The 26,421-nt window shown below is 53.5% G+C and overlaps 1 protein-coding gene across 2 annotated transcripts; it reads right to left on the bottom strand.

Annotated features, from left to right (window-relative positions):
* Positions 1 to 3,681: 3,681 nt before the first annotated feature.
* Positions 3,682 to 16,327, bottom strand: LOC137361971 (tyrosinase-like). Of its 2 annotated transcripts, XM_068026569.1 has the most exons (4): positions 16,173 to 16,327; positions 10,426 to 10,639; positions 6,313 to 6,454; positions 3,682 to 4,527 (listed from the first exon to the last, which is right to left on the bottom strand). In XM_068026569.1, the coding sequence occupies exons 2-4, from the start codon at positions 10,607 to 10,609 to the stop codon at positions 4,356 to 4,358; spliced, it is 498 nt and encodes a 165-aa protein (XP_067882670.1). In that variant the 5' UTR covers positions 10,610 to 10,639; positions 16,173 to 16,327; the 3' UTR covers positions 3,682 to 4,355. The 2 variants fall into 2 exon arrangements, with proteins under 2 accessions (XP_067882670.1, XP_067882668.1); XM_068026567.1 differs by lacking the exon at positions 16,173 to 16,327 and having other exon boundaries at positions 10,426 to 10,706.
* Positions 16,328 to 26,421: the final 10,094 nt, after the last annotated feature.

A 26,421-nucleotide genomic window follows, 5' to 3' on the forward strand; every position in this document is an offset into this window, starting at 1 on the left:
CCCTCCGACTGTGCGGAGCTTCCTCAGTACTGACCCTCCGACAGTGCAGCACTCCCTCAGTACTGACCCTCTGACAGTGCAGCGCTCCATCTGTACTGACCCTCCGACAGTGCAGCACTCCCTCAGTACTGACCCTCTGACATTGCAGCACTCCCTCAGTACTGACCCTCTGACAGTGCAGCGCTCCATCTGTACTGACCCTCCGACAGTGCAGCACTCCCTCAGTACTGACCCTCTGACATTGCAGCACTCCCTCAGTACTGACCCTCTAACAGTGTGACACTCCCTCAGTACTAACCCTCTGACAGTGCAGCGCTCCATCTGTACTGACCCTCCGACAGTGCAGCACTCCCTCAGTACTGACCCTCTAACAGTGTGTCACTCCCTCAGTACTGACCCTCTAACAGTGTGACACTCCCTCAGTACTGACCCTCTGACAGTGTGACACTCCCTCAGTACTGACCCTCTGACAGTGTGACACTCCCTCAGTATTGACCCTCTGACAGTGTGACACTCCCTCAGTACTGACCCTCTGAAAGTGTGACACTCCCTCAGTACTGACCCTCTAACAGTGTGACACTCCCTCAGTACTAACCCTCTGACAGTGCAGCGCTCCATCTGTACTGACCCTCCGACAGTGCAGCACTCCCTCAGTACTGACCCTCTAACAGTGTGTCACTCCCTCAGTACTGACCCTCTAACAGTGTGACACTCCCTCAGTACTGACCCTCTGACAGTGTGACACTCCCTCAGTACTGACCCTCTGACAGTGTGACACTCCCTCAGTACTGACCCTCTAACAGTGTGACACTCCCTCAGTATTGACCCTCTGACAGTGTGACACTCCCTCAGTGCTGACCCTCTAACAGTGTGACACTCCCTCAGTACTGACCCTCTGACAGTGTGACACTCCCTCAGTACTGACCCTCTAACAGTGTGACACTCCCTCAGTATTGACCCTCTGACAGTGTGACACTCCCTCAGTACTGACCCTCTGAAAGTGTGACACTCCCTCAGTACTGACCCTCCAACAGTGTGACACTCCCTCAGTACTGACCCTCTGACAGTGTGAAACTCGCTCAGTTCTGACCCTCTCACAGAGTGACACTCCCTCAGTACTGACCCTCTGACAGTGTGACACTCTCTCAGTACTGACCCTCTAACAGTGTGACACTCCCTCAGTACTGACCCTCTAACAGTGTGACACTCCCTCAGTACTGACCCTCTGACAGTGTGACACTCTCTCAGTACTGACCCTCTAACAGTGTGACACTCCTTCAGTACTGACCCTCTAACATTGTGACACTCCCTCTGTACTGACCCTCTGAAAGTGTGACACTCCCTCAGTACTGACCCTCTAACAGTGTGACACTCCCTCAGTACTGACCCTCTGACAGTGTGAAACTCCCTCAGTACTGACCCTCTAACAGAGTGACACTCCCTCAGTACCGACCCTCTGAAAGTGTGACACTCCCTCAGTACTGACCCTCTAACAGTGTGACACTCCCTCAGTACTGACCCTCCGACAGTGCAGCACTCCCTCAGTACTAACCCTCTGACAGTGCAGCGCTCCATCTGTACTGACCCTCCGACAGTGCAGCACTCCCTCAGTACTGACCCTCTGACATTGCGTGCTCCCTCGGTCCCGACCCTCCGACAGTGTGACACTCCCTCAGTACTGACCCTCTAACAGTGTGACACTCCCTCAGTACTGACCCTCTGACAGTGTGACAATCCCTCAGTACTGACCCTCTGACAGAGTGACATTCCCTCAGTACTGACCCTCCGACAGTGTGACACTCCCTCACTGCTGACCCTCTAACAGTGTGACACTCCCTCAGTACTGACCCTCTGACAGTGTGACACTCCCTCAGTACTGACCCTCTAACAGTGTGACACTCCCTCAGTATTGACCCTCTGACAGTGTGACACTCCCTCAGTACTGACCCTCTGAAAGTGTGACACTCCCTCAGTACTGACCCTCTAACAGTGTGACACTCCCTCAGTACTGACCCTCTGACAGTGTGAAACTCCCTCAGTTCTGACCCTCTCACAGAGTGACACTCCCTCAGTACTGACCCTCTAACAGTGTGACACTCCCTCAGTACTGACCCTCTGACAGTGTGACACTCTCTCAGTACTGACCTTCTAACAGTGTGACACTCCCTCAGTACTGACCCTCTAACAGTGTGACACTCCCTCAGTACTGACCCTCTAACAGTGTGACACTCCCTCAGTACTGACCCTCTGACAGTGCAGCGCTCCATCTGTACTGACACTCCGACAGTGCAGCACTCCCTCAGTACTGAACCTCTGACATTGCAGCACTCCCTCAGTACTGACCCTCTGACAGTGCAGCGCTCCATCTGTACTGACCCTCTAACAGTGTGACACTCCCTCAGTACTAACCCTCTGACAGTGCAGCGCTCCATCTGTACTGACCCTCTGACAGTGCAGCACTCCCTCAGTACTGACCCTCTGACATTGCAGCACTCCCTCAGTACTGACCCTCTAACAGTGTGACACTCCCTCAGTACTGACCCTCTGACAGTGTGACAATCCCTCAGTACTGACCCTCTGACAGAGTGACACTCCCTCAGTACTGACCCTCCGACAGTGTGACACTCCCTCAGTGCTGACCCTCTAACAGTGTGACACTCCCTCAGTACTGACCCTCTGACAGTGTGACACTCCCTCAGCACTGACCCTCTAACAGTGTGACACTCCCTCAGTATTGACCCTCTGACAGTGTGACACTCCCTCAGTTCTGACCCTCTGAAAGTGTGACACTCCCTCAGTACTGACCCTCCGACAGTGTGACACTCCCTCAGTACTGACCCTCTGACAGTGTGAAACTCCCTCAGTTCTGACCCTCTCACAGAGTGACACTCCCTCAGTACTGACCCTCTGACAGTGTGACACTCCCTCAGTACTGACCCTCTGACAGTGTGACACTCTCTCAGTACTGACCCTCTAACAGTGTGACACTCCCTCAGTACTGACCCTCTAACAGTGTGACACTCCCTCAGTACTGACCCTCTGACAGTGTGACACTCTCTCAGTACTGACCCTCTAACAGTGTGACACTCCCTCAGTACTGACCCTATAACAGTGTGACACTCCCTCAGTACTGACCCTCTGACAGTGTGACACTCCCTCAGTCCTGACCCTCTGACAGTGTGACACTCCCTCAGTACTGACCCTCTGACTGTGTGACACTCCCTCAATACTGACCCTCTAACAGTGTGACACTCCCTCAGTACTGACCCTCTGACAGTGTGACACTCCCTCAGTACTGACCCTCTAACAGTGTGACACTCCCTCAGTACTGACCCTCTAACAGTCTGACACTCCCTCAGTACTGACCCTCCAACAGTGTGACACTCCCTCAGTACTGACCCTCGAACAGTCTGACACTCCCTCAGTACTGACCCTCTAACAGTCTGACACTCCCTCAGTACTGACTCTCTAACTCTGTGACACAGTAACTGGATTCCACATTCTGGAAATTGTGTTTATGTGTTTTGAACGAGCTGGGACATCGACACACCCCGATTGTCACAACACTGTGAACCCCATTTATAGTACATCTGCCCACACGCACACACCCCCACACGTGTACACACACAGAAACCAGTTGCAGGATTTCCATTTATTTCTTTAATCCTCAGACATGTCTTCATTGTAAATTGTGTGAGATTTGCAGAACAGATTCAGAACAACATTGTGTCCCTTTGGAGAGCAGGAGGAAGTGAGGGGGTTGTTGAGGGGGGAGTTGGATTTGAGGGAGTGATGGTGGGTGTCAGGGTGCAAGAGACAGTGAGACAACCTGAAGGGAGATGCGGCTCTGTCCCCCTTGTGAAGGGCAAGGCATGGAATGGACTGGGTAACAGCGGGAGCATTGCCTCTGCACACCCATTTTTGACTTACGCCCAATTGGGAATCACCTTACCTGGATCTGCGGGAACGTTGAGTGGGGCAGCGGGGAAGGACATTGGGCGAGAGATTTGCAATAATCCAATCCAGTCCAATAATCCCTCCGCCAGAATGATTGTCCGGCCCCTTGGCTGACTTGGGGGTTAGAACAGCGGGGGATGGGGGATGGGGGAGAGGGGGGGAATGTGCAGATCTCAGTGGTGCCCTTTTCCCCCAGCCTCCCGCAGGAGGACCAGTCCGAACTCCCCTCTGTTGGGATCTTGGACTTCAGGAGTTTGAAAGGAGGACTTTCAGCTCAGGGGAAGGAAAGGTGGGGAGGGAGGGAGAAGCTGTTGAGTTAAATGAGTTGGTGCAGTGAATGAGTGTGTCTGGCACTGTTCCACTCTCAGCACAGCATGTCAGGGAAGCAAGGAGGTTCTTCATTCATCATACACATAGTCATATCCGAATGTCCTGCAGGGCTTCAATAAGTCTTGGTTTTCGAAGAGTGGGAGGAAGGGGACCATCTTTTCAGTTGCTCTATGACCCAAAGGAACATCACCTGTTGGGTATTGGACGTCTTCATGGTCCCTTAGCCAGGACTCAAAGATCCTGCAAAAAAAAAGATTGGGATGTGAAATGGGATGTGCATACCTCTTCTATTATCCAGACTGTTACCCACCCCAACCCCCGGACGGGTGAGTCGCGAACACGGGAGAAGGGTGGGGTCACACTCTCAGGATAAGGGCTCGGCCGTTTCTCACTGAGATGAGGAGAAATTTCTTCACTCGGACGGTGGTGAATCTTTGGAATTCCCGATCCCAGAGAGCTGTAGATGATCAGTCGTTGAGGATATTCAAGAATGAGATGGATAAATTCCTTTTTGCTGCCCCATCGAGCCCCTCGCCTGTGTCCTCTGCAACAGAACCCATCAGCAATATCACCCTAAAGGGCTGGGAAGATCTATCTCCTGTCTGCTCCCATCTCTTTCTCACAAGCCTCTGACTCCACTGACGACACACGAACCCCAAGAGAGTGAAGTCTCCCACAGCGATCAAGGGTTTAAGAAGAATTCCGGGCCCCAGTGAAAAGCTAGATCTACCTGCAATCAAGGACTCTATAGTTTGAGCTCCAAGAACCGTCACAAAAACTCTTCGGATATTGCCTCAGACCTTTCCACTTTATTTTTCTTCTGCTCTTTTCTGTCTCTATCTGCATGTGTGTATCACACGAGCCTGCTCGTATGCATCCCTAGCCGTTAACCGAATTAGAGGTTAAGTTCAGTAAATTTCAACTTTTCTTCTTTGAAATCCTGTTTGTGCGCATAAATCCCTGATAATTGGAAAGCAGTGAGCAAGGATTCACCGAAGGGGGAGCTCAAAACGCGATGTGTTTAAAAATGAAACCCTGTTTACAGTAAGACCAGGTGAAGGCTGAGAGGGAACCCCAGACCCCTTTCTCACCTGATCGTAACAGAAATTTGGGTGCTGGCACCCGGAATAGACCCACGGACAAACGAGAAACTAGATTCGGGGAGCCGAATCTCAAGTAGCAGTAACAGTGTTCGAAGCAGACCCCTACAGGGTGTTGATGACAAAGCTACAATTGGAACAGAGGAAATTTGAATTTGAGCAAAGAGAGAGAAAGAAAGAGAGAGAAAGAATATTCTAGAAAGAATCCGAAGAAAGAGAGCTGAAGAGGTTTGAGTTAACGCGGGGATGACAGAGTAACCCTAGTGAAAGCATGGTCAATATGGAGGAGCATAATTCAGGGCTGGGTACAGAATTGCTAAAACTCGCCCAGCTGATTCCAAAATTCAATGAGGAGGATGTAGAAGCATTTTTTGTGTCCCTTGAGAAACTGGCAAGGCAGCTAAAATGGCCAGCTGAGACCTGGCCTCTTTCATTACAAAGCAAGCTAACTGGAAAAGCCCATGAAAGGGCAAGGGCAGCAGACGCTGGGGGGGGGGGGTGGAAACAACACCCCAACCCCCCCCCAACCCCCCCCCCCCCCCCCGCCTGCAAGTTCCCCTCCAAGCCACGCACCATCGGCCGTTCCTTCACTGTCGCTGGGTCAAAATCCTGGAACTCCCTCCCTCACCGCACTGTGGGTGTACCTACCCCACACGGACTGCAGCGGTTCAAGAAGGCAGCTCACCACCACCTTCTCAAGGGGTACTTAGGGATGGGCAATAAATGTTGGCCTGGCCAGTGACGTCCACATCCCATGAACGAGTTAAAAACGGACTCTTTATTCGTGAGGCTCCAGTGGGTGGTGGCGGTGGGGGCTGGGGATTAATTACTCTGGGTGGGATTGCTCCTGGTCTTTGTCACAGAGTGTGGGTGATCTCTCTCCGGGCTGTTGGCCCTCACATCGAGGGAAAGCCAGATCACTCACTTGTCAACGTAGACGTGGATGCACGGGAAGAGAGGGTCGTTGCTTGCCTCGAAGATATTGTTTAAGGTCCCTCCGCAGAAGATGTGGACCAGGTTGTGCATGCTGGCTGTCACCACTGTCGTATCATGAGGGTCTCTGAATCCTGAAAGAGAGGGAGAGGGAGAGAGAGAAAAAGCAAGAGTGGTTCAGGACATGAACTCCTTCACGATACCAAACTCAGGACACAGGCCGGATAGCAAAATGGGCGGATGGGATTCACGACAGACAAGTGCGACAACATAAGAAACAGGAGCAGGGGTAGGCCATTCGGCCCTTCGAGCCTGCTCTACCGTTCAATGAGATCACAGCTGATCTACTACCTGCACTATCCCTTGATATCGTCAATATCTAGAAATCGATCGATCTCTCTCTTGAACCTATTCAATGACTGAGCCTCCGCAGCCCTCTGGGCGGGGGGAGGGAGAGAATTCCAAAGATTCACCACCCTCTGAGTGAAGAAATCCCTCCTCATCTCAGTCCTAAATTCTGAGGCTGCGTCCCCTGGTTGTCGACTCCCCAGCCAGGGGAAACATCCTTCCTGCATCTACCCTGTTGGGTCCCATAAGAAGTTTGTATGTTTGAATGCAATCACCTCTCATTCTTCTAAACACAAGAGAATAAAGGCCCATTCGACTCAATCTCTGCTCATATGGCAAGTATATCTTCTCTACGATAAGGGGAGCGAAACTGCACGCAATACTCCAGGTGCGGTCTCACCAAGGCTCTATATAACTGCAGCAAAGGGACCTTTACTCCTGTACTCTTGTAATGAAGGCCAACGTACCATTTGTCTTCTTAATTGCTTGTTGGCCCTGCATGGTAGCTTTCCGTGATTCACGAGCAAGGACACCCGAGCACCCCCCCCCCACCCCACCCCCTCCGTTGAAATCCAACACTTCCCAGCCTCTTCCCATTGAAACGTCTTTGCACCCTCCTCACAACTCACACTTCCGCCCAGTTTTGTGTCGTCTGCAAACTTGGAAATGTTACGTTTGATCCCCACATCCTTGATATAGACTGTGAATAGCTGGGGACCCAAGCACTGATCCTCTCGGTACCTCACTAGTTCCCTGCTTGCCGATCCGACAATGACCTATTTATTCCCACTCTCTGTTTTCTGTCCATGAACCAGTTTTCAATCCAAGCCAATGTATTCCCCACAATCCCACAGGTTCTATTTTTGTTTGCTAACTAACCTCTTGTGTGGCTCCTTATCGAAAGCGTTCTGAAAATCTAAATATAGCACAACAGGAGCAGTGACAAATGGAATTTAATCCTGAGAAGTGTGAGGTGATGCATTTTGGGAGGACTAACAAGGCAAGGGAATACACAATGGATGGTAGGACTCGAGGAAGTACAGAGGGTCAGAGGGACCTTGGGGTGCTTGTCCATAGATCACTGAAGGCAGCAGCACAGGTAGATAAGGTGGTTAGGAAGGCATATGGGATACTTGCCTTTATTAGCCGAGGCACAGAATATAAGAGCAGGGAGGTTATGATGGAGCTGTATAAAACACTAGTTAGGCCACAGCTGGAGTACTGTGTACAGTTCTGGTCACCACACTATAGGAAGGATGTGATTGCACTGGAGAGGATGCAGAGGAGATTCACCAGGATGTTGCCTGGGCTGGAGCATTTCAGCTATGAAGAGAGACTGAAAAGGCTAGGGTTGTTTTCGTTAGAGCAGAGGAGGCTGAGGGGGTGACCTGATTGAGGTAAACAAAATTATGAGGGGCATTGATAGGTTAGATAAGAAGAAACTTTTTCCCTTAGCAGAGGTGTCAATAACCAGGGGACATAGATTTAAGGTAAGGGGCAGGAGGTTTAGAGGGGATTTGAGGAAACACTTTTTCACCCAGAGGATGGTTGGAATCTGGAAAACACTGTCTGAAGGGGTGGTAGAGGCAGGAACCCTCACAACATTTAAGAAGTATTTAGATGAGCACTTGAAACACCAGAGCATACAAGGCTACGGGCCAAGTGCTGGAAAATGGAATTAGAGTAGATAGGTTCTTGATGGCCAGCACAGACACGATGGGCCGAAGGGCCTGTTTCTGTGCTGTATAACTCTATGCCTCTAACCACCTGTTCCCCCTTATCTATTCTGCTAGTTACATCCTCAAAAAACTCCAACAGGTTCCCTGTCATAAATCCATGTTGACTCTGTGTCCGTGTCATTGCAAGGTCCTCACCTGCCAGGAATGAGGCACATTAACTTTGTCATGAACATAGATCTTAAACTGTTACTGGAGTGAAGAAAGCACTTGTTAAACAGATCAGCTGTGGCTGGAAATACATTTGCATATTAACAGACGGTGATTGGAAGGACAAAGGACCATTCCCTGACACATTCAACCCACAATGGACTTTTGATCACCAGACTTTGAAGGTGGGGGAGCTCGCATTCCAGGTTGACTGCTAAGATAGCCGAATACACAAACGGACATGGTCAAACCAGCTGGTCGCAGGACTAACCTGTTGGGCAGCCCACGTTTTTTGAATTTGTGCCAACAGTTTGGGCAGAAAGGTCTGTTTGCTCCTGGACTGAGAAGTTCTCGCTCCTGTCTGCTCCCATCTCTTTCTCACAAGCCTTTGAATCCACTGAAGACACATGAGCCCCAGGAGAGAAAAGTCTCCCACAGCGAACAAGGTTTAAGAAAAATACTGGGCCCCAACGAAAAGCAAGATCTACCTGCAATCAAGGACTCGACAGTGAGCTCGAAGATCTGTAACAACAACTCTTCAGATATTGCCTCAAACCTTTCCACTTTATTTTTCTTCTGCTCTTTTCTGTCTCTATCTGCATGTGTGTATCGCGTGTGCCCGCTCGCGTGGGCGTGTTGTGTATCCGTAGGCGTTAAACCCGAATCAGAGTTTAAGCTTAATAAGTTTCAACTTTTCTTCTTTAAACCTGAGAATGCCTGTTCGTGCTGGTTTCTTTGCCTTATAATTGGAAAGCGGTGAACAAGGATTCACCGAGGGGGGAGCTCAAAACACGGTGTGTTTAAAATTAAACCCTGTTACAGTAAGACCAGGTGAAGGCTGAAAGGGAACCCGAGACCCCTTTCTCACCTGGTCGGAACAGTCCTGTTATCACATCCTTTATTATAGATTCTAGCATTTTCTCTACGACTGATGTTAGGCTAACAGGTCCTTCAGAGGGCGCGGAGGAGGTTTACCAGAATGGTTCCGAGGATGGCGGGGATTTTAGTGACAAGGTTAGGTTGGAGACGCTGGGGGCGGGGGATTTATTCTCCCCGGAGCGAAGGAGATTGCGGGGGCGGTGGTGTGGGGGGGAGATTTGATCGAGGGGTAGGAGATTCTGACAGGTTTAGGTAAGGTGGACAAATACATTAGCTGACGGTACAAGGACTTGGGGGGTACACAGAGTGAAGGTTTTGGGTTAAGAGATGCGGGGGACGGGGAATGTGAGGGAAGACTTTTTAGAGAGCGAGTGGGAACGACCCGGAACTTGTCAGCCCGGCCAGCCGCTCCCACATCCCATGAAACGAATGACAGGGAAAGACTGGATGAATCGGGATTGTTTTCTTTGGAACAGAGGAGGCTGAGGGGAGATTTAATTGAGGTGTAGAGATTATGATAAGACTTAGATACAGTGGATAGGAAGGGTCTACTTACCTTAGCAGAGAGGTCAATCGGCAGGGGGCAGAGATTGAAAGTAATGGACAGAGGGTTAGAGGGGAGTTGAGGAGAAGCATTTTCACTCAGAGGGTGGTGGGGAACTGGAAATCATGGCCTGAAAGGCTGGTTGAGGCAGTAACACGTATCGCATTTTTTAAAAGCTTGCATACGCACTTAAGGTGGCACAACCCACAGGGGCTCTAAGATAAGGAAGGCTGAATGACTTATTCTTGTTGCGGTATTCCAGACAAACTCACTCCCTGAATAGAGCTGTCCGTACACAGAATCCAGCGGGGGAGGGGAGGGTGATGGAGATCTCCCTATTGTTGTTAGTGGAGTGTCGAGTGATCATTATAGAACAGCGAAAGAGACAAGCCCTGGACACCCGCACCCCAGCCCACCCTCATTGCCCTATACACCCAGCTCACCGTACCTTCCAGTGCACAGCGGAAAGAGTTCGGAGCATTTGCATCATAGGGCCAATTGTCGAAGTTGTCGATGCTGAGGCAAGCTTCGACATCATCCCAGGTGGGCAGGCCTCCGAAGTCATCGTCCGGGCGGTTGAAGCGACGAAGTGGCTCCCCGTCACCTGGCGGGCAAACCAGACCGAAATCCATCAGGTTATCTCCATCACCTGAGCAGTAGGTCTAAAAGAAAAAAAATGGGATCATCAAACACTCCCAGGACAGGTACAGTATGGGGGTCAGATACAGAGTAAAGCTCCCTCTACACGGACGGGGAATCCCGTTTTCCAGCATTTGGTCCCTCGCCCTGCAGGTTACATCTCTCGAGGTGCATATCTAGACACCTTTCATATGCGTTGCATGTTACTGCCTCAACCAGCCTTTCAGGCAGTGATTTCCAGTTCCCCACCACCCTCTGGGTGAAAATGCTTCCCCTCAACACCCCTCTAAACCTCTGTCCATTACTTTCAATCTCTGCCTCCGCTTACTGGGGTCTTTGCTAAGGTAAATAGGTCCTCATCTCCCCTCTAATTTTTCTACCAATCACTTTAAATCTCTGCCCCCTCGTCACTGACCTCTCTGCTGAGGTGAATAGACCCTTCACCTCCACTCTATCCGGGACCCTCAACATTTTGTACATCTCAATCAGATCTCCCCTCAGCCTCCTCTGTTCCAAGGAGAACAACCCCAGCCTATCCAATCTTTCCTCATAGCTGCATTTTTCCAGTCCAGGCAACATCCTGGTAAATCTCCTCTGTACCCTCTCTAGTGTAATTACATCCTTTCTGTAATGAGGTGACCAGAACTGCATACAGTACTCAAGTTGTGGCCTAACCAATGATTTATACAGTTCCAGCATAACCTCCCTGCTCTTATATTCTATACCTCAGCTAATAAATGAAAGGATTCTATTTGCCTTCTTAACCACCTTATCGACCTGTCCTGCTACCTTCAGGGATCTGAGGACATTCACTCCCAGGTCCCTCACTTCCTCTACACTTCTCAGTATTTTCCCATTAATCGTGTATTCCTTTGCCTTGTTTGACCTCCCCAAATGCGTCACCTCACACTTCTCCAAGTTGAATTCCATTTGCCACTTTTCTGCCTGTCTAAGGAGCCTTGGTGCATTGCTGCAGTGCATCTTGTAGATGGTACACACTGCTGCCACTGTGCGTCGGTGGTGGAGGGAGTGAATGTTTGTAGATGGGGTGCCAATCAAGTGGGCTGCTTTGTCCTGGATGGTGTCGAGCTTCCTGAGTGTTGTTGGAGCTGCACCCATCCAGGCAAGTGGAGAGTATTCCATCACACTCCTGACTTGTGCCTTGTAGATGGTGGACAGGCTTTGGGGAGTCAGGAGGTGAGTTACTCACCGCAGGACTCCCAGCCTCTGACCTGCTCTTGTAGTCACAGTATTTATATGGCTGGTCCAGTTCAGTTTCTGGTCAATGGTAACCCCCAGGATGTTGATGGTGGGGGATTCAGCGATGGTAATGCCATTGAATGTCAAGGGGAGATGGTTAGATTCTCTCTTGTTGGAGATGGTCATTGCCTGGTACTTGTGTGGTGCGAATGTTACTTGCCACTTATCAGCCCAAGCCTGGATATTGTCCAAGTCTTGCTGCATTTCTACACGGACTGCTTCAGTATCTGAGGAGTCGCGAATGGTGCTGAACATTGTGCAATCATCAGGGAACATCCCCACTTCTGACCTTATGATTGAAGGAAGGTCATTGATGAAGCAGCTGAAGATGGTTGGGCCGAGGACACTACCCTGAGGAACTCCTGCAGTGATGTCCTGGAGCTCAGATGATTGACCTCCAACAACCACAACCATCTTCCTTTGCGCTAGGTATGACTCCAACCAGCGGAGGGTTTTCCCCCTGATTCCCATTGACCTCAGTTTTGCTCGGGCTCCTTGATGCCATACTCGGTCAAATGCTGCCTTGATGTCAAGGGCAGTCACTCTCAGCTCACCTCTTGAGTTCAGCTCTTTTGTCCGTGTTTGAACCAGGGCTATAATGAGGTCAAGAGCTGAGTGGCCCTGGCGGAACCCAAACTGAGCTTCACTGAGTCGGTTATTGCTAAGCAAGTGCCGCTTGATGGCACTGTCGATGAGACCTTCCATCACTGCCATTTCCTTAATCCCCATTATAACTTCACCTGTCTTTGCCTGCAATTGGCCAAATTTACTTTCACTAATCCCTTCCGATTTTTATACTTGTAAAAGTTCTGACAATCGTTCTTAATATATTTCTGGCTCATTCCATTTCCGCCCCCCCACCTTCCTCAATTTCTTAACCTTTGCTGATTTCGAAAACCCTCCCAATCTTTGGGCCTACTACTCTTCTAGACAACATTGCAAGCTTCCCGTTTTAATCTAATGTGATCCTTAACTTCTCCTGTTATCCATGGCTGGAGCAAAGGTGGAGTTGCTATTCCTCAAGGGAATGTTTGTTTGTGGCTCGATTAAGCCAACTTAACCAACACACTCCTTCCCACTCTCGAAATTGATTTTGTTTTCATGTATGATCTTGGTTTCGGACTTAATCACATCACTCTCAAACGTAATATGAAATTCAATCATATTATGATCACTGTTCCCTGGCATTACGCAATACAAGATCTAAAATAGGCGGTTCCCTGGTTGGCTGCTCACAAATAGTTTGAGCAAATTGGCTCAAAAACATACCATGAACTCGTCCTACAATCCACTTTTCCCAATTTGTTCTGCCCAGTCATAAGAACATGAGAAATATGAGCTGGAGGCAGGCCATTCGGCCCCTCGAGCCTGCTGCCCCATTCAATAAGAACTTGGCTGATCTTCCTCCTCAATTCCACCTTCCCGCCCTCTCCCCAAATCCCTTCATTCCATCAGCGCCCAAAAACCTACCCGTCTCCATCTGGAATATACTCAAAGACTGATCATCCACTGCTCCCTGGGGTCGAGAATTCCAAAGATTCACCACCCTCCGAGTGAAGAAATTTCTCCTCATCTCAGTGTGAAACGGCCGAGCCCTTATCCTGAGATTGTGACCCCTCCCCCGTGTTCGAGACTCTCCAGCCCCGGGGGTGAGGGGGGGGAAACAGTCTCTCAGCATCTACCCTGTCAAAACCCCTTCAGAATTTTATCCGTTTCAATGAGATCACCCTCTCATTCTTCTAAACTCCAGGGAATATCGGCCCGTTCGACTCAATCTCTCCTCACAGGACAATCCCCTCATCCCAGGAACCAGTCTAGTGAACCTTCGTTACAATCCCTCTCGGACAACTATATCCTTCCTTAGGTAAGGAGACAAAAACTGGACTCAGTACTCCAGGTGTGGTCTCACCAATGCCCTGTATAATTGTAGTAAGACTTTGTCTCTCTTATTCTCCAATCCCTTCGGAACAAAAGCTAACGTACCATTTACCTTCCTAATTGCTTGCTGTCCCTGCATGGTAACCTTCTGTGATTCATGTACGAGGACACCCAGGTGTCTCTGAATGCAAACATTCCCCAGTCTCTCACCATTCACTTTTCCATCTAATCTCCAGATATTGGATGATTCTTACCTGCCATGTGCTGAACATCGAAGACGGTGAGAGATACCCCTCATCGTTATTGCTGCCAAAGAGGTCGTCGGTGCAGACGTCACAGTTAGACTTGCCTGCCCAGGTCCACACAGGGAAGAAGAAGTTTTCATCCTGGGTTATGTTCCTGATCTCACGCTCCAGGTACATGAGGTACAGCCTGTGCCAGCCGAGGAAGGCAGTGGCACGGTGGCCATAGTTGGGTTGAGATTCTGAGACCAAGGGCTTGGCGCAGATGTAGTGTACCCAGTCGGCCACGTTGTAGACAGACGCCTCGCGGAAAGTCTTCGGGGAGTTTGGTTCACCCGTGCTGCTGGCGTAGATTGCATACCGTTTGCTGAGGATGAGCCTGGACTGGCGCAGCCGGTCGATGAAGATATCCCGCTCATCCTTTGTCATGTTGGTGAAGTCACGGCGCACCACCACATGACTTTCCTGGCACTGTGGACCCTTCCAACCATACTTGCACTCTCCGCAGTCCACACCCCAGAAGTTCTCGTTGCAGACGCACATTTGATGGAAGAAGTAGCTGGGCCACCACAGGCGGAAGTCCTCGGTGTTTTCCTGGTCACGCATCCGCTCCTCTTGCTGCCACTGTGTCTCATCCATGATGTCCTGGCACACCCCACGCCCCGAGGCTGAGCCACAGGGTGAACTGTCCGCCCAGTAGTTGGGGCAGCACTCTCCTGTTCTCATTACATCATCACTGGTACATGGCAAGGGGATCTGTGCACGGGTAGTGCCCAGGAGCAACAGCGAGCACACCAGTCTCAACATCTGAGGCATCCAATAAAAACCTATGGCACTTGTCTGTCCAGGGAATGCGATATGTTGCTGCTGACGATGACCTGTGGCTTTATATGGGCTGCGTCTCACTGCCACCTCCCGACATTCCCACTTGTAATCTGGGCAGCAGTGCAGATTAGGATCAAGGATCTTTTGATTTGGGCCAACAACATCCTGTTTGGCTCCCTGACAGAATCTACAACATCCCAACCTTCCCCTCCCTCTCCCTCCTGCATCCCCCTGCTCATCCCACGTTCCTCTCCCTGATGTACAGGTTATTGCTGAGTAAGTCTTGCTTGATAGCACTGTCATCGACACCTTCCATCACTTTGCTGATGATCGAGAGGAGGTTGGTGCGGCACTAATTGCCCGGGCTCGGATTTGTTCTGTTTATTTGTGGACAGGACTTACCTGGGCAATTTTCCACATTGTTGGGTGGATGCCAGTTTTGTAGCTGTACTGGAACAGCTTGGCTAGGGGCGCGGCTAGCTCTGGAGCACAGATCTTCAGTACTACATCCAGGATGTTGTCGGGGACTATTGCCTTTGCAGTATCCAGTGCCTTCAGCCGTTTTGTGTCATCACGTCGTGTGAATCGGATTGGCTGAAGTCTGGCATCTGTGATGCAGGGGACCTCGGGAGGGGGCCGAGATGGAGATTGTTGCAAACACTTCAGCCTTCTCTTTCGCACTGACGTGCTGGGCACCCCCATCATTGAGGATGGGGATATTTGTGGAGCCTCCTCCTCCTGTTAGTTGTTTCATTGTCCACCACCATTCACGACTGGATGTGGCAGGACTGCAGAGCTTAGATCTGATCCGTAGGTTATGGGATCGCTTAGCTCTGTCTATCGCATGCTGCTTACGCAGTTTGGCACGCAGGTAGTCCTGGGTTGTAGCTTCACCAGGTTGACACCTCATTTTGAGGTATGCCTGGTGCTGCTCCTGGCATGCCCTCCTGCACTCTTCATGGAACCAGGGTTGGTCTCCTGGCTTGATGGTAATGGTAGAGTGGGGGATATGCCGGGCCATGAGGTTACAGATTGTGGTTGAGTACAATTCTGCTGCTGCTGATGGCCCACAGCGCCTCATGGATGCCCAGTTTTGCATTGTTAGATCTGTTCTGAATCTATCCCCCATTTAGCACGGTGATAGTGCCACACAACACGATGGAGAGTATCCTCAATGTGAAGGTGGGACTTCGTCTCCACAAGCGGATGTGGCAGGACATTTGTCCCACCTGCTCTCGTTTTTTGTTAAGTCTTTTGTGTGGAACTTTATCGAATGCCTTCTGGAAAATGATATAGACAACATCAACAGACCTCAATGGCTATGTTCTCTGAAAATTCAATCCATACTTACTGTCCGTGAACCGTTCAGTCATTCCGTTCCGAAACATCACCGGAACATGTCCACAACAGCCCGACGGTCAACAGGTCCAGTCATTTCCACGTCACTGCTTTCCCAGCGACAGGTCACCTCCTCATCAGCCGTGGCTCAGCGCAGGCGGACGTTCCCCTCTCAGTCACGAGGTTGTGTGTTCAACACCCTCCCCGGAAACATCGGCAAAAAAATCTAGACTCAGATTTCCAGTGCATTACTGAGGGAGTGCCGCCCAGTCAGAGGGTCCGCACTGAGGGAGTGTCGCACTGTCGGAGGGTCAGTACTGAGGGAGTGCCGCACTGTCGGAGGGTCAGTACTGAGGGAGTGTCGCACTGTTAGAGGGTCAGTACTGAGGGAGTGTCGCACTGTCGGAGGGTCAGTACTGAGGGAGTGTCGCACTGTCGGAGGGTCAGTACTGAGGGAGTGTCTCACTGTCGGAGGGTCAGTACTGAGGGAGTGTCTCACTGTCAGAGGATCAGTACTGAGGGAGTGTCACACTGTTAGAGGGTCAGTACTGAGGGAGTTTCACACTGTCGGAGGGTCAGTACTGAGGGAGTGTCTCACTGTCGGAGGGTCAGTACTGAGGGAGTGTCGCACTGTCGGAGGGTCAGTACTGAGGGAGTGTCTCACTGTCGGAGGGTCAGTACTGAGGGAGTGTCACACTGTTAGAGGGTCAGTACTGAGGGAGTTTCACACTGTCGGAGGGTCAGTACTGAGGGAGTGTCACACTGTCAGAGGGTCAGTACTGAGGGAGTGTCGCACTGTCGGAGGGTCAGCACTGAGGGAGTGTCTCACTGTCGGAGGGTCAGTACTGAGGGAGTGTCTCACTGTCGGAGGGTCAGTACTGAGGGAGTGTCACACTGTTAGAGGGTCAGTACTGAGGGAGTGTCGCACTGTCGGAGGGTCAGTACTGAGGGAGTGTCTCACTGTCGGAGGGTCAGTACTGAGGGAGTGTCACACTGTTAGAGGGTCAGTACTGAGGGAGTTTCACACTGTCGGAGGGTCAGTACTGAGGGAGTGTCACACTGTCAGAGGGTCAGTACTGAGGGAGTGTCGCACTGTCGGAGGGTCAGCACTGAGGGAGTGTCTCACTGTCGGAGGGTCAGTACTGAGGGAGTGTCACACTGTTAGAGGGTCAGTACTGAGGGAGTGTCTCACTGTCAGAGGGTCCGCACTGAGGGAGAGTCGTACTGTCGGAGGGTCAGCACTGAGGGAGTGTCTCACTGTCGGAGGGTCAGTACCGAGGGAGTGCCGCCCAGTCAGAGGGTCCGCACTGAGGGAGTGTCGCACTGTCAGAGGGTCCGTACCGAGGGAGTGCCGCCCAGTCAGAGGGTCCGCACTGAGGGAGTGTCGCACTGTCGGAGGGTCAGTACTGAGGGAGTGTCGCACTGTCGGAGGGTCAGTACTGAGGGAGTGCCGCCCAGTCAGAGGGTCCGCACTGAGGGAGTGTCGCACTGTCGGAGGGTCAGTACTGAGGGAGTGTCGCACTGTCGGAGGGTCAGTACTGAGGGAGTGTCGCACTGTCGGAGGGTCAGTACTGAGGGAGTGCCGCCCAGTCAGAGGGTCCGCACTGAGGGAGTGTCGCACTGTCGGAGGGTCAGTACCGAGGGAGTGCCGCCCAGTCAGAGGGTCCGCACTGAGGGAGTGTCGCACTGTCGGAGGGTCAGTACTGAGGGAGTGATGCCCAGTCAGAGGGTCCGCACTGAGGGAGTGTCGCACTGTCGGAGGGTCAGTACTGAGGGAGTGCCGCCCAGTCAGAGGGTCTGCACTGAGGGAGTGTCGCACTGTCGGAGGGTCAGTACTGAGGGAGTGTCGCACTGTCAGAGGGTCTGCACTCAGGGAGTGTCACACTGTCGGAGGGTCAGTACTGAGGGAGTGTCACACTGTCGGAGGGTCAGTACTGAGGGAGTGTCGCACTGTCGGAGGGTCAGTACTGAGGGAGTGTCACACTGTCGGAGGGTCAGTACTGAGAGAGTGTCACACTGTCGGAGGGTCAGTACTGAGGGAGTGTCACACTGTCAGAGGGTCAGTACTGAGGGAGTGTCGCACTGTCGGAGGGTCAGCACTGAGGGAGTGTCTCACTGTCGGAGGGTCAGTACTGAGGGAGTGTCACACTGTTAGAGGGTCAGTACTGAGGGAGTGTCTCACTGTCAGAGGGTCCGCACTGAGGGAGAGTCGTACTGTCGGAGGGTCAGCACTGAGGGAGAGTCACACTGTCGGAGGGTCAGTACTGAGGGAGTGTCGCACTGTTAGAGGGTCAGTACTGAGGGAGTGTCGCACTGTCGGAGGGTCCGCACTGAGGGAGTGTCTCACTGTCGGAGGGTCAGTACCGAGGGAGTGCCGCCCAGTCAGAGGGTCCGCACTGAGGGAGTGTCGCACTGTCAGAGGGTCCGTACCGAGGGAGTGCCGCCCAGTCAGAGGGTCCGCACTGAGGGAGTGTCGCACTGTCGGAGGGTCAGTACTGAGGGAGTGTCACACTGTTAGAGGGTCAGTACTGAGGGAGTGTCGCACTGTTAGAGGGTCAGTACTGAGGGAGTGTCGCACTGTCGGAGGGTCAGTACTGAGGGAGTGTCGCACTGTCGGAGGGTCAGTACTGAGGGAGTGTCTCACTGTCGGAGGGTCAGTACTGAGGGAGTGTCTCACTGTCAGAGGATCAGTACTGAGGGAGTGTCACACTGTTAGAGGGTCAGTACTGAGGGAGTTTCACACTGTCGGAGGGTCAGTACTGAGGGAGTGTCTCACTGTCGGAGGGTCAGTACTGAGGGAGTGTCGCACTGTCGGAGGGTCAGTACTGAGGGAGTGTCTCACTGTCGGAGGGTCAGTACTGAGGGAGTGTCACACTGTTAGAGGGTCAGTACTGAGGGAGTTTCACACTGTCGGAGGGTCAGTACTGAGGGAGTGTCACACTGTCAGAGGGTCAGTACTGAGGGAGTGTCGCACTGTCGGAGGGTCAGCACTGAGGGAGTGTCTCACTGTCGGAGGGTCAGTACTGAGGGAGTGTCTCACTGTCGGAGGGTCAGTACTGAGGGAGTGTCACACTGTTAGAGGGTCAGTACTGAGGGAGTGTCGCACTGTCGGAGGGTCAGTACTGAGGGAGTGTCTCACTGTCGGAGGGTCAGTACTGAGGGAGTGTCACACTGTTAGAGGGTCAGTACTGAGGGAGTTTCACACTGTCGGAGGGTCAGTACTGAGGGAGTGTCACACTGTCAGAGGGTCAGTACTGAGGGAGTGTCGCACTGTCGGAGGGTCAGCACTGAGGGAGTGTCTCACTGTCGGAGGGTCAGTACTGAGGGAGTGTCACACTGTTAGAGGGTCAGTACTGAGGGAGTGTCTCACTGTCAGAGGGTCCGCACTGAGGGAGTGTCGTACTGTCGGAGGGTCAGCACTGAGGGAGAGTCACACTGTCGGAGGGTCAGTACTGAGGGAGTGTCGCACTGTTAGAGGGTCAGTACTGAGGGAGTGTCGCACTGTCGGAGGGTCCGCACTGAGGGAGTGTCTCACTGTCGGAGGGTCAGTACCGAGGGAGTGCCGCCCAGTCAGAGGGTCCGCACTGAGGGAGTGTCGCACTGTCAGAGGGTCCGTACCGAGGGAGTGCCGCCCAGTCAGAGGGTCCGCACTGAGGGAGTGTCGCACTGTCGGAGGGTCAGTACTGAGGGAGTGTCGCACTGTCGGAGGGTCAGTACTGAGGGAGTGCCGCCCAGTCAGAGGGTCCGCACTGAGGGAGTGTCGCACTGTCGGAGGGTCAGTACTGAGGGAGTGTCGCACTGTCGGAGGGTCAGTACTGAGGGAGTGCCGCCCAGTCAGAGGGTCCGCACTGAGGGAGTGTCGCACTGTCGGAGGGTCAGTACCGAGGGAGTGCCGCCCAGTCAGAGGGTCCGCACTGAGGGAGTGTCGCACTGTCGGAGGGTCAGTACTGAGGGAGTGATGCCCAGTCAGAGGGTCCGCACTGAGGGAGTGTCGCACTGTCGGAGGGTCAGTACTGAGGGAGTGCCGCCCAGTCAGAGGGTCTGCACTGAGGGAGTGTCGCACTGTCGGAGGGTCAGTACTGAGGGAGTGTCGCACTGTCAGAGGGTCTGCACTCAGGGAGTGTCACACTGTCGGAGGGTCAGTACTGAGGGAGTGTCACACTGTCGGAGGGTCAGTACTGAGGGAGTGTCGCACTGTCGGAGGGTCAGTACTGAGGGAGTGTCACACTGTCGGAGGGTCAGTACTGAGAGAGTGTCACACTGTCGGAGGGTCAGTACTGAGGGAGTGCCGCACTGTCGGAGGGTCAGTACTGAGGGAGTGTCGCACTGTCGGAGGGTCAGTACTGAGGGAGTGTCTCACTGTCGGAGGGTCAGTACTGAGGGAGTGTCACACTGTTAGAGGGTCAGTACTGAGGGAGTGTCACACTGTCAGAGGGTCAGTACTGAGGGAGTGTCACACTGTCGGAGGGTCAGTACCGAGGGAGTGCCGCCCAGTCAGAGGGTCCGCACTGAGGGAGTGTCGCACTGTCGGAGGGTCAGTACTGAGGGAGTGTCGCACTGTCGGAGGGTCAGTACTGAGGGAGTGTCTCACTGTCGGAGGGTCAGTACTGAGAGAGTGTCTCACTGTCACTGGGTCAGTACTGAGGGAGTGCTGCCCAGTCAGAGGGCCCGCACTGAGGGAGTGTCGCAATGTCGGAGGGTCAGTACTGAGGGAGTGTCACACTGTCAGAGGGTCCGCACTGAGGGAGTGTCGCACTGTCCGAGGGTCAGTACTGAGGGAGTGTCACACTGTCGGAGGGTCAGTACTGAGGGAGTGTCGCACTGTCGGAGGGTCAGTACTGAGGGAGTGTCACACTGTTAGAGGGTCAGTACTGAGGGAGTGTCACACTGTCGGAGGGTCAGTACTGAGGGAGTGTCACACTGTTAGAGGGTCAGCACTGAGGGAGTGTCACACTGTCGGAGGGTCAGTACTGAGGGAGTGTCGCACTGTCGGAGGGTCAGTACTGAGGGAGTGTCGCACTGTCGGAGGGTCAGTACTGAGGGAGTGTCGTACTGTCGGAGGGTCAGTACTGAGAGAGTGTCGCACTGTCGGAGGGTCAGTACTGAGGGAGTGCCGCCCAGTCAGAGGGTCCGCACTGAGGGAGTGTCGCACTGTCGGAGGGTCAGTACTGAGAGAGTGTCTCACTGTCGGAGGGTCAGTACTGAGGGAGTGTCGCACTGTCGGAGGGTCAGTACCGAGGGAGTGCCGCCCAGTCAGAGGGTCCGCACTGAGGGAGTGTCGCACTGTCGGAGGGTCAGTACTGAGGGAGTGTCACACTGTCAGAGGGTCAGCACTGAGGGGGTGTCACACTGTCAGAGGGTCCGCACTGAGGGAGTGTCGCACTGTCGGAGGGTCAGTACTGAGGGAGTGCCGCCCAGTCAGAGGGTCCGCACTGAGGGAGTGTCGCACTGTCGGAGGGTCAGTACTGAGGGAGTGCCGCCCAGTCAGAGGGTCCGCACTGAGGGAGTGTCGCACTGTCGGAGGGTCAGTACTGAGGGAGTGTCACACTGTCAGAGGGTCCGCACTGAGGGAGTGTCGCACTGTCGGAGGGTCAGTACTGAGGGAGTGTCGCACTGTCGGAGGGTCAGTACTGAGGGAGTGTCACACTGTTAGAGGGTCAGTACTGAGAGAGTGTCTCACTGTCGGAGGGTCCGCACTGAGGGAGTGTCACACTGTTAGAGGGTCAGTACTGAGGGAGTGTCACACTGTCAGAGAGTCAGTACTGAGGGAGTGTCACACTGTTAGAGGGTCAGTACTGAGGGAATGCTGCACTGTCGGAGGATCAGTACTGAGGGAGTGTCACACTGTTAGAGGGTCTGTACTGAGGGAGTGTCACACTGTTAGAGGGTCAGTACTGAGAGAGTGTCTCACTGTCGGAGGGTCAGTACTGAGGGAGTGTCGCACTGTCGGAGGGTCAGTACCGAGGAAGTGCAGCCCAGTCAGAGAGTCCACACTGAGGGAGTGTCACACTGTCGGAGGGTCAGTACTGAGGGAGTGTCGCACTGTCGGAGGGTCAGTACTGAGGGAGTGTCACACTGTCGGAGGGTCAGTACTGAGGGAGTGTCGCACTGTCGGAGGGTCAGCACTGAGGGAGTGCCGCCCATTCAGAGGGTCCGCACTGAGGGAGTGTCGCACTGTCGGAGGGTCAGTACTGAGGGAGTGTCGCACTGTCGGAGGGTCCGCACTGAGGGAGTGTCACACCGTCGGAGGGTCAGTACTGAGGGAGTGTCGCACTGTTAGAGGGTCAGCACTGAGGGAGTGTCACACTGTCGGAGGGTCAGTACTGAGGGAGTGTCGCACTGTCGGAGGGTCAGCACTGAGGGAGTGCCGCCCATTCAGAGGGTCCGCACTGAGGGAGTGTCGCACTGTCGGAGGGTCAGTACTGAGGGAGTGTCGCACTGTCGGAGGGTCCGCACTGAGGGAGTGTCACACCGTCGGAGGGTCAGTACTGAGGGAGTGTCGCACTGTCGGAAGGTCAGTACTGAGGGAGTGTCACACTGTCGGAGGGTCAGTACCGAGGGAGTGCCGCCCAGTCAGAGGGTCCGCACTGAGGGAGTGTCACACTGTCGGAGGGTCAGTACTGAGGGAGTGCCGCCCAGTCAGAGGGTCCGCACTGAGGGAGTGTCGCACTGTCAGTACTGAGGGAGTGTCACACTGTCGGAGGGTCAGTACCGAGGGAGTGCCGCCCAGTCAGAGGGTCCGCACTGAGGGAGTGTCACACTGTCGGAGGGTCGGTACCGAGGGATTGCCGCCCAGTCAGAGGGTCCGCACTGAGGGAGTGTCACACTGTCGGAGGGTCAGTACTGAGGGAGTGTCGCACTGTCGGAGGGTCAGTACTGAGGGAGTGTCGCACTGTCGGAGGGTCAGTACTGAGGGAGTGTCACACTGTTAGAGGGTCAGTACTGATGGAGTGTCGCACTGTCGCAGGGTCCGCACTGAGGGAGTGTCGCACTGTCGCAGGGTCCGCACTGAGGGAGTGTCGCACTGTCGGAGGGTCAGTACTGAGGGCGCGCCGCACTGTCGGAGGGTCCGCACTGAGGGAGTGTCGCACTGTCGGAGGGTCACTACTGAGGGAATGTCGCTCTGTCGGGGGGTCAGTACTGAGGGAGTGTCGCACTGTCGGAGGGTCAGTACTGAGTGAGTGTCGCACTGTCGGACGGTCCGCACTGAGGGAGTATCGCACTGTCGGAGGGTCAGTACTGAGGGAGTGTCGCACTGTCGGAGGGTCAGTACTGAGGGAGTGTCGCACTGTCGGAGGGTCAGTACTGAGGGAGTGTCGCACTGTCGGAGGGTCAGTACTGAGGGAGTGTCGCACTGTCGGAGGGTCAACACTGAGAGTGCCGCACTGTCGGAGGGTCAACACTGAGGGAGTGCCGCACTGTCGGAGGGTCAGTACTGAGGGAGTGTCGCACTGTCGGAGGGTCAGTACTGAGGGAGTGTCGCACTGTCGGAGGGTCAACACTGAGAGTGCCGCACTGTCGGAGGGTCAGTACTGAGGGAATGTCGCACTGTCGGAGGGTCACTACTGAGGGAATGTCGCTCTGTCGGGGGGTCAGTACTGAGGGAATGCCACACTGTCAGAGGGTCAGTACTGAGTGAATGTTGCACTGTCGGAGGGTCAGTACTGAGGGAATGTCGCTCTGTCGGAGGGTCAGCACTGAGGGAATGTCGCTCTGTCGGAGGGTCAGTACTGAGGGAATGCCAAACTGTTGGAGGGTCAGTACTGAGGAAGCGCCACATTGTAGGAGGGTCAGTACCTGAGGGAATGTCGCACTGTCGGAGGGTCAGTACTGAGGGAGTGCCGAACTGTCGGAGGGTCAGTACTGAGGGAATGTCGCACTGTCGGAGGGTCAGTACTGAGGGAATGCCACACTGTTGGAGGGTCAGTACTGAGGGAGTGCCACAGTGTCGGAGGGTCAGTACTGGGGGAATGTCGCACTGTCGGCCGGTCAGTACTGAGGGAGTGCCAAACTGTCGGAGGGTCAGTACTGAGGAAATGCCACACTCTCGGAGGATCAGTACTGAGGGAGTGCCGCACTGTTGGAGGGTCAGTACCGAGGGACTGCCGCACTGCCGGAGGGTCAGTACCGAGGGACTGCCACACTGTTGGAGGGTCAGTACCAAGGGACTGCCACACTGCCGGAGGATCAGTACCGAGGGACATCCGCACTGTCGGAGGGTCAGTACTGAGGGAATGCCACACTGTCGGAGGGTCAGTACCGAGGGACTGCCGCACTGTCGGAGGGTCAGTACCGAGGGACTGCCACATTGTCGGAGGGTCAGTACTGAGGTAATGCCACACTGTTGGGGGGTCAATATTGAGGCAGTGTCACACTGTCAGAGGGTCAGTACTGAGGGAGTGTCACACTGTTAGAGGGTCAGTACTGAGGGAGTGTCACACTGTTGGGGGGTCAATATTGAGGCAGTGTCACACTGTCAGAGTGTCAGTACTGAGGTAGTGTCACACTGTCAGAAGGTCAGTACTGATGGAGTGTCACACTGTTGGAGGGTCAGTACTGAGGGAGTGTCACAATGTTAGAGGGTCAGTACTGAGGGAGTGTCACACTGTTAGAGGGTCAGTACTGAGTGAGTGTCACACGGTTAGAGGGTCAGTACTGAGGGAGTGTCACACTGTTAGAGGGTCAGTACTGAGGGAGTGTCACACTGTCGGAGGGTCAGTACCGAGGGAGTGCCGCACTGTCGGAAGGTCAGTAGTGAGGGAGTGTCACACTGTTAGAGGGTCAGTACTGAGGGAGTGTCACACTGTCAGAGGGTCAGTACTGAGGGAGTGTCACATTGTCAGAGGGTCAGTACTGAGGGAGTGTAACACTGTTAGAGGGTCAGTACTGAGGGAATGTCGCACTGTTGGAGGGTCAGTACTGAAGGAGTGTCACACTGTCAGAGGGTCAGTACTGAGGGAGTGTCACACTGTTAGAGGGTCAGTACTGAGGAAGTGTCGCACTGTTAGAGGGTCAGTACTGAGGGAGTGTCACACTGTTAGAGGGTCAGTACTGAGGGAGTGTCACACTGTCAGAGGGTCAGTACTGAGGCAGTGTCACACTGTCAGAGGGTCAGTACTGAGGGAGTGTCGCACTGTTAGAGGGTCAGTACTGAGGGAGTGTCACACTGTCAGAGGGTCAGTACTGAGGGAGTGTCACACTGTTAGATGGTCAGTACTGAGGGAGTGTCACACTGTCGGAGGGTCAGTACCGAGGGACTGCCGCACTGCCGGAGGGTCAGTACCGAGGGACTGCCACACTGTTGGAGGGTCAGTACCAAGGGACTGCCACACTGCCGGAGGATCAGTACCGAGGGACATCCGCACTGTCGGAGGGTCAGTACTGAGGGAGTGTCACACTGTCGGAGGGTCAGTACTGAGGGAGTGTAACACTGTTAGAGAGTCAGTACTGAGGGAGTGCCGCACTGTCAGAGGGTCAGTACTGAGGGAGTGTCACACTGTTAGAGGGTCAGTACTGATGGAGTGTCACACTGTTGGAGGGTCAGTACTGAGGGAGTGTCACACGGTTAGAGGGTCAGTACTGAGGGAGTGTCACACTGTTAGAGGGTCAGTACTGAGGGAGTGTCACACTGTCGGAGGGTCAGTACCGAGGGAGTGCCGCACTGTCGGAAGGTCAGTAGTGAGGGAGTGTCACACTGTCGGAGGGTCAGTACTGAGGGAGTGTCACACTGTCGGAGGGTCAGTACTGAGGGAGTGTCACATTGTCAGAGGGTCAGTACTGAGGGAGTGTAACACTGTTAGAGGGTCAGTACTGAGGGAATGTCGCACTGTTAGAGGGTCAGTACTGAGGGAGTGTCACACTGTTAGAGGGTCACTACTGAGGGAATGTCGCACTGTTAGAGGGTCAGTACTGAGGGAGTGTCACACTGTTGGAGGATCAGTACTGAGGGAGTGTCACACTGTTAGAAGGTCAGTACTGAGGGAGTGTCACACTGTCAGAGAGTCAGTACTGAAGGAGTGTCACACTGTCAGAGGGTCAGTACTGAGGGAGTGTCACACTGTCAGAGGGTCAGTACTGAGGAAGTGTCGCACTGTTAGAGGGTCAGTACTGAGGGAGTGTCACACTGTTAGAGGGTCAGTACTGAGGGAGTGTCACACTGTCAGAGGGTCAGTACTGAGGCAGTGTCACACTGTCAGAGGGTCAGTACTGAGGGAGTGTCGCACTGTTAGAGGGTCAGTACTGAGGGAGTGTCACACTGTTAG

Source organism: Heterodontus francisci, unplaced genomic scaffold (genome assembly GCF_036365525.1).
Source record: "Heterodontus francisci isolate sHetFra1 unplaced genomic scaffold, sHetFra1.hap1 HAP1_SCAFFOLD_518, whole genome shotgun sequence".
Lineage (NCBI taxonomy): Eukaryota > Metazoa > Chordata > Chondrichthyes > Heterodontiformes > Heterodontidae > Heterodontus > Heterodontus francisci.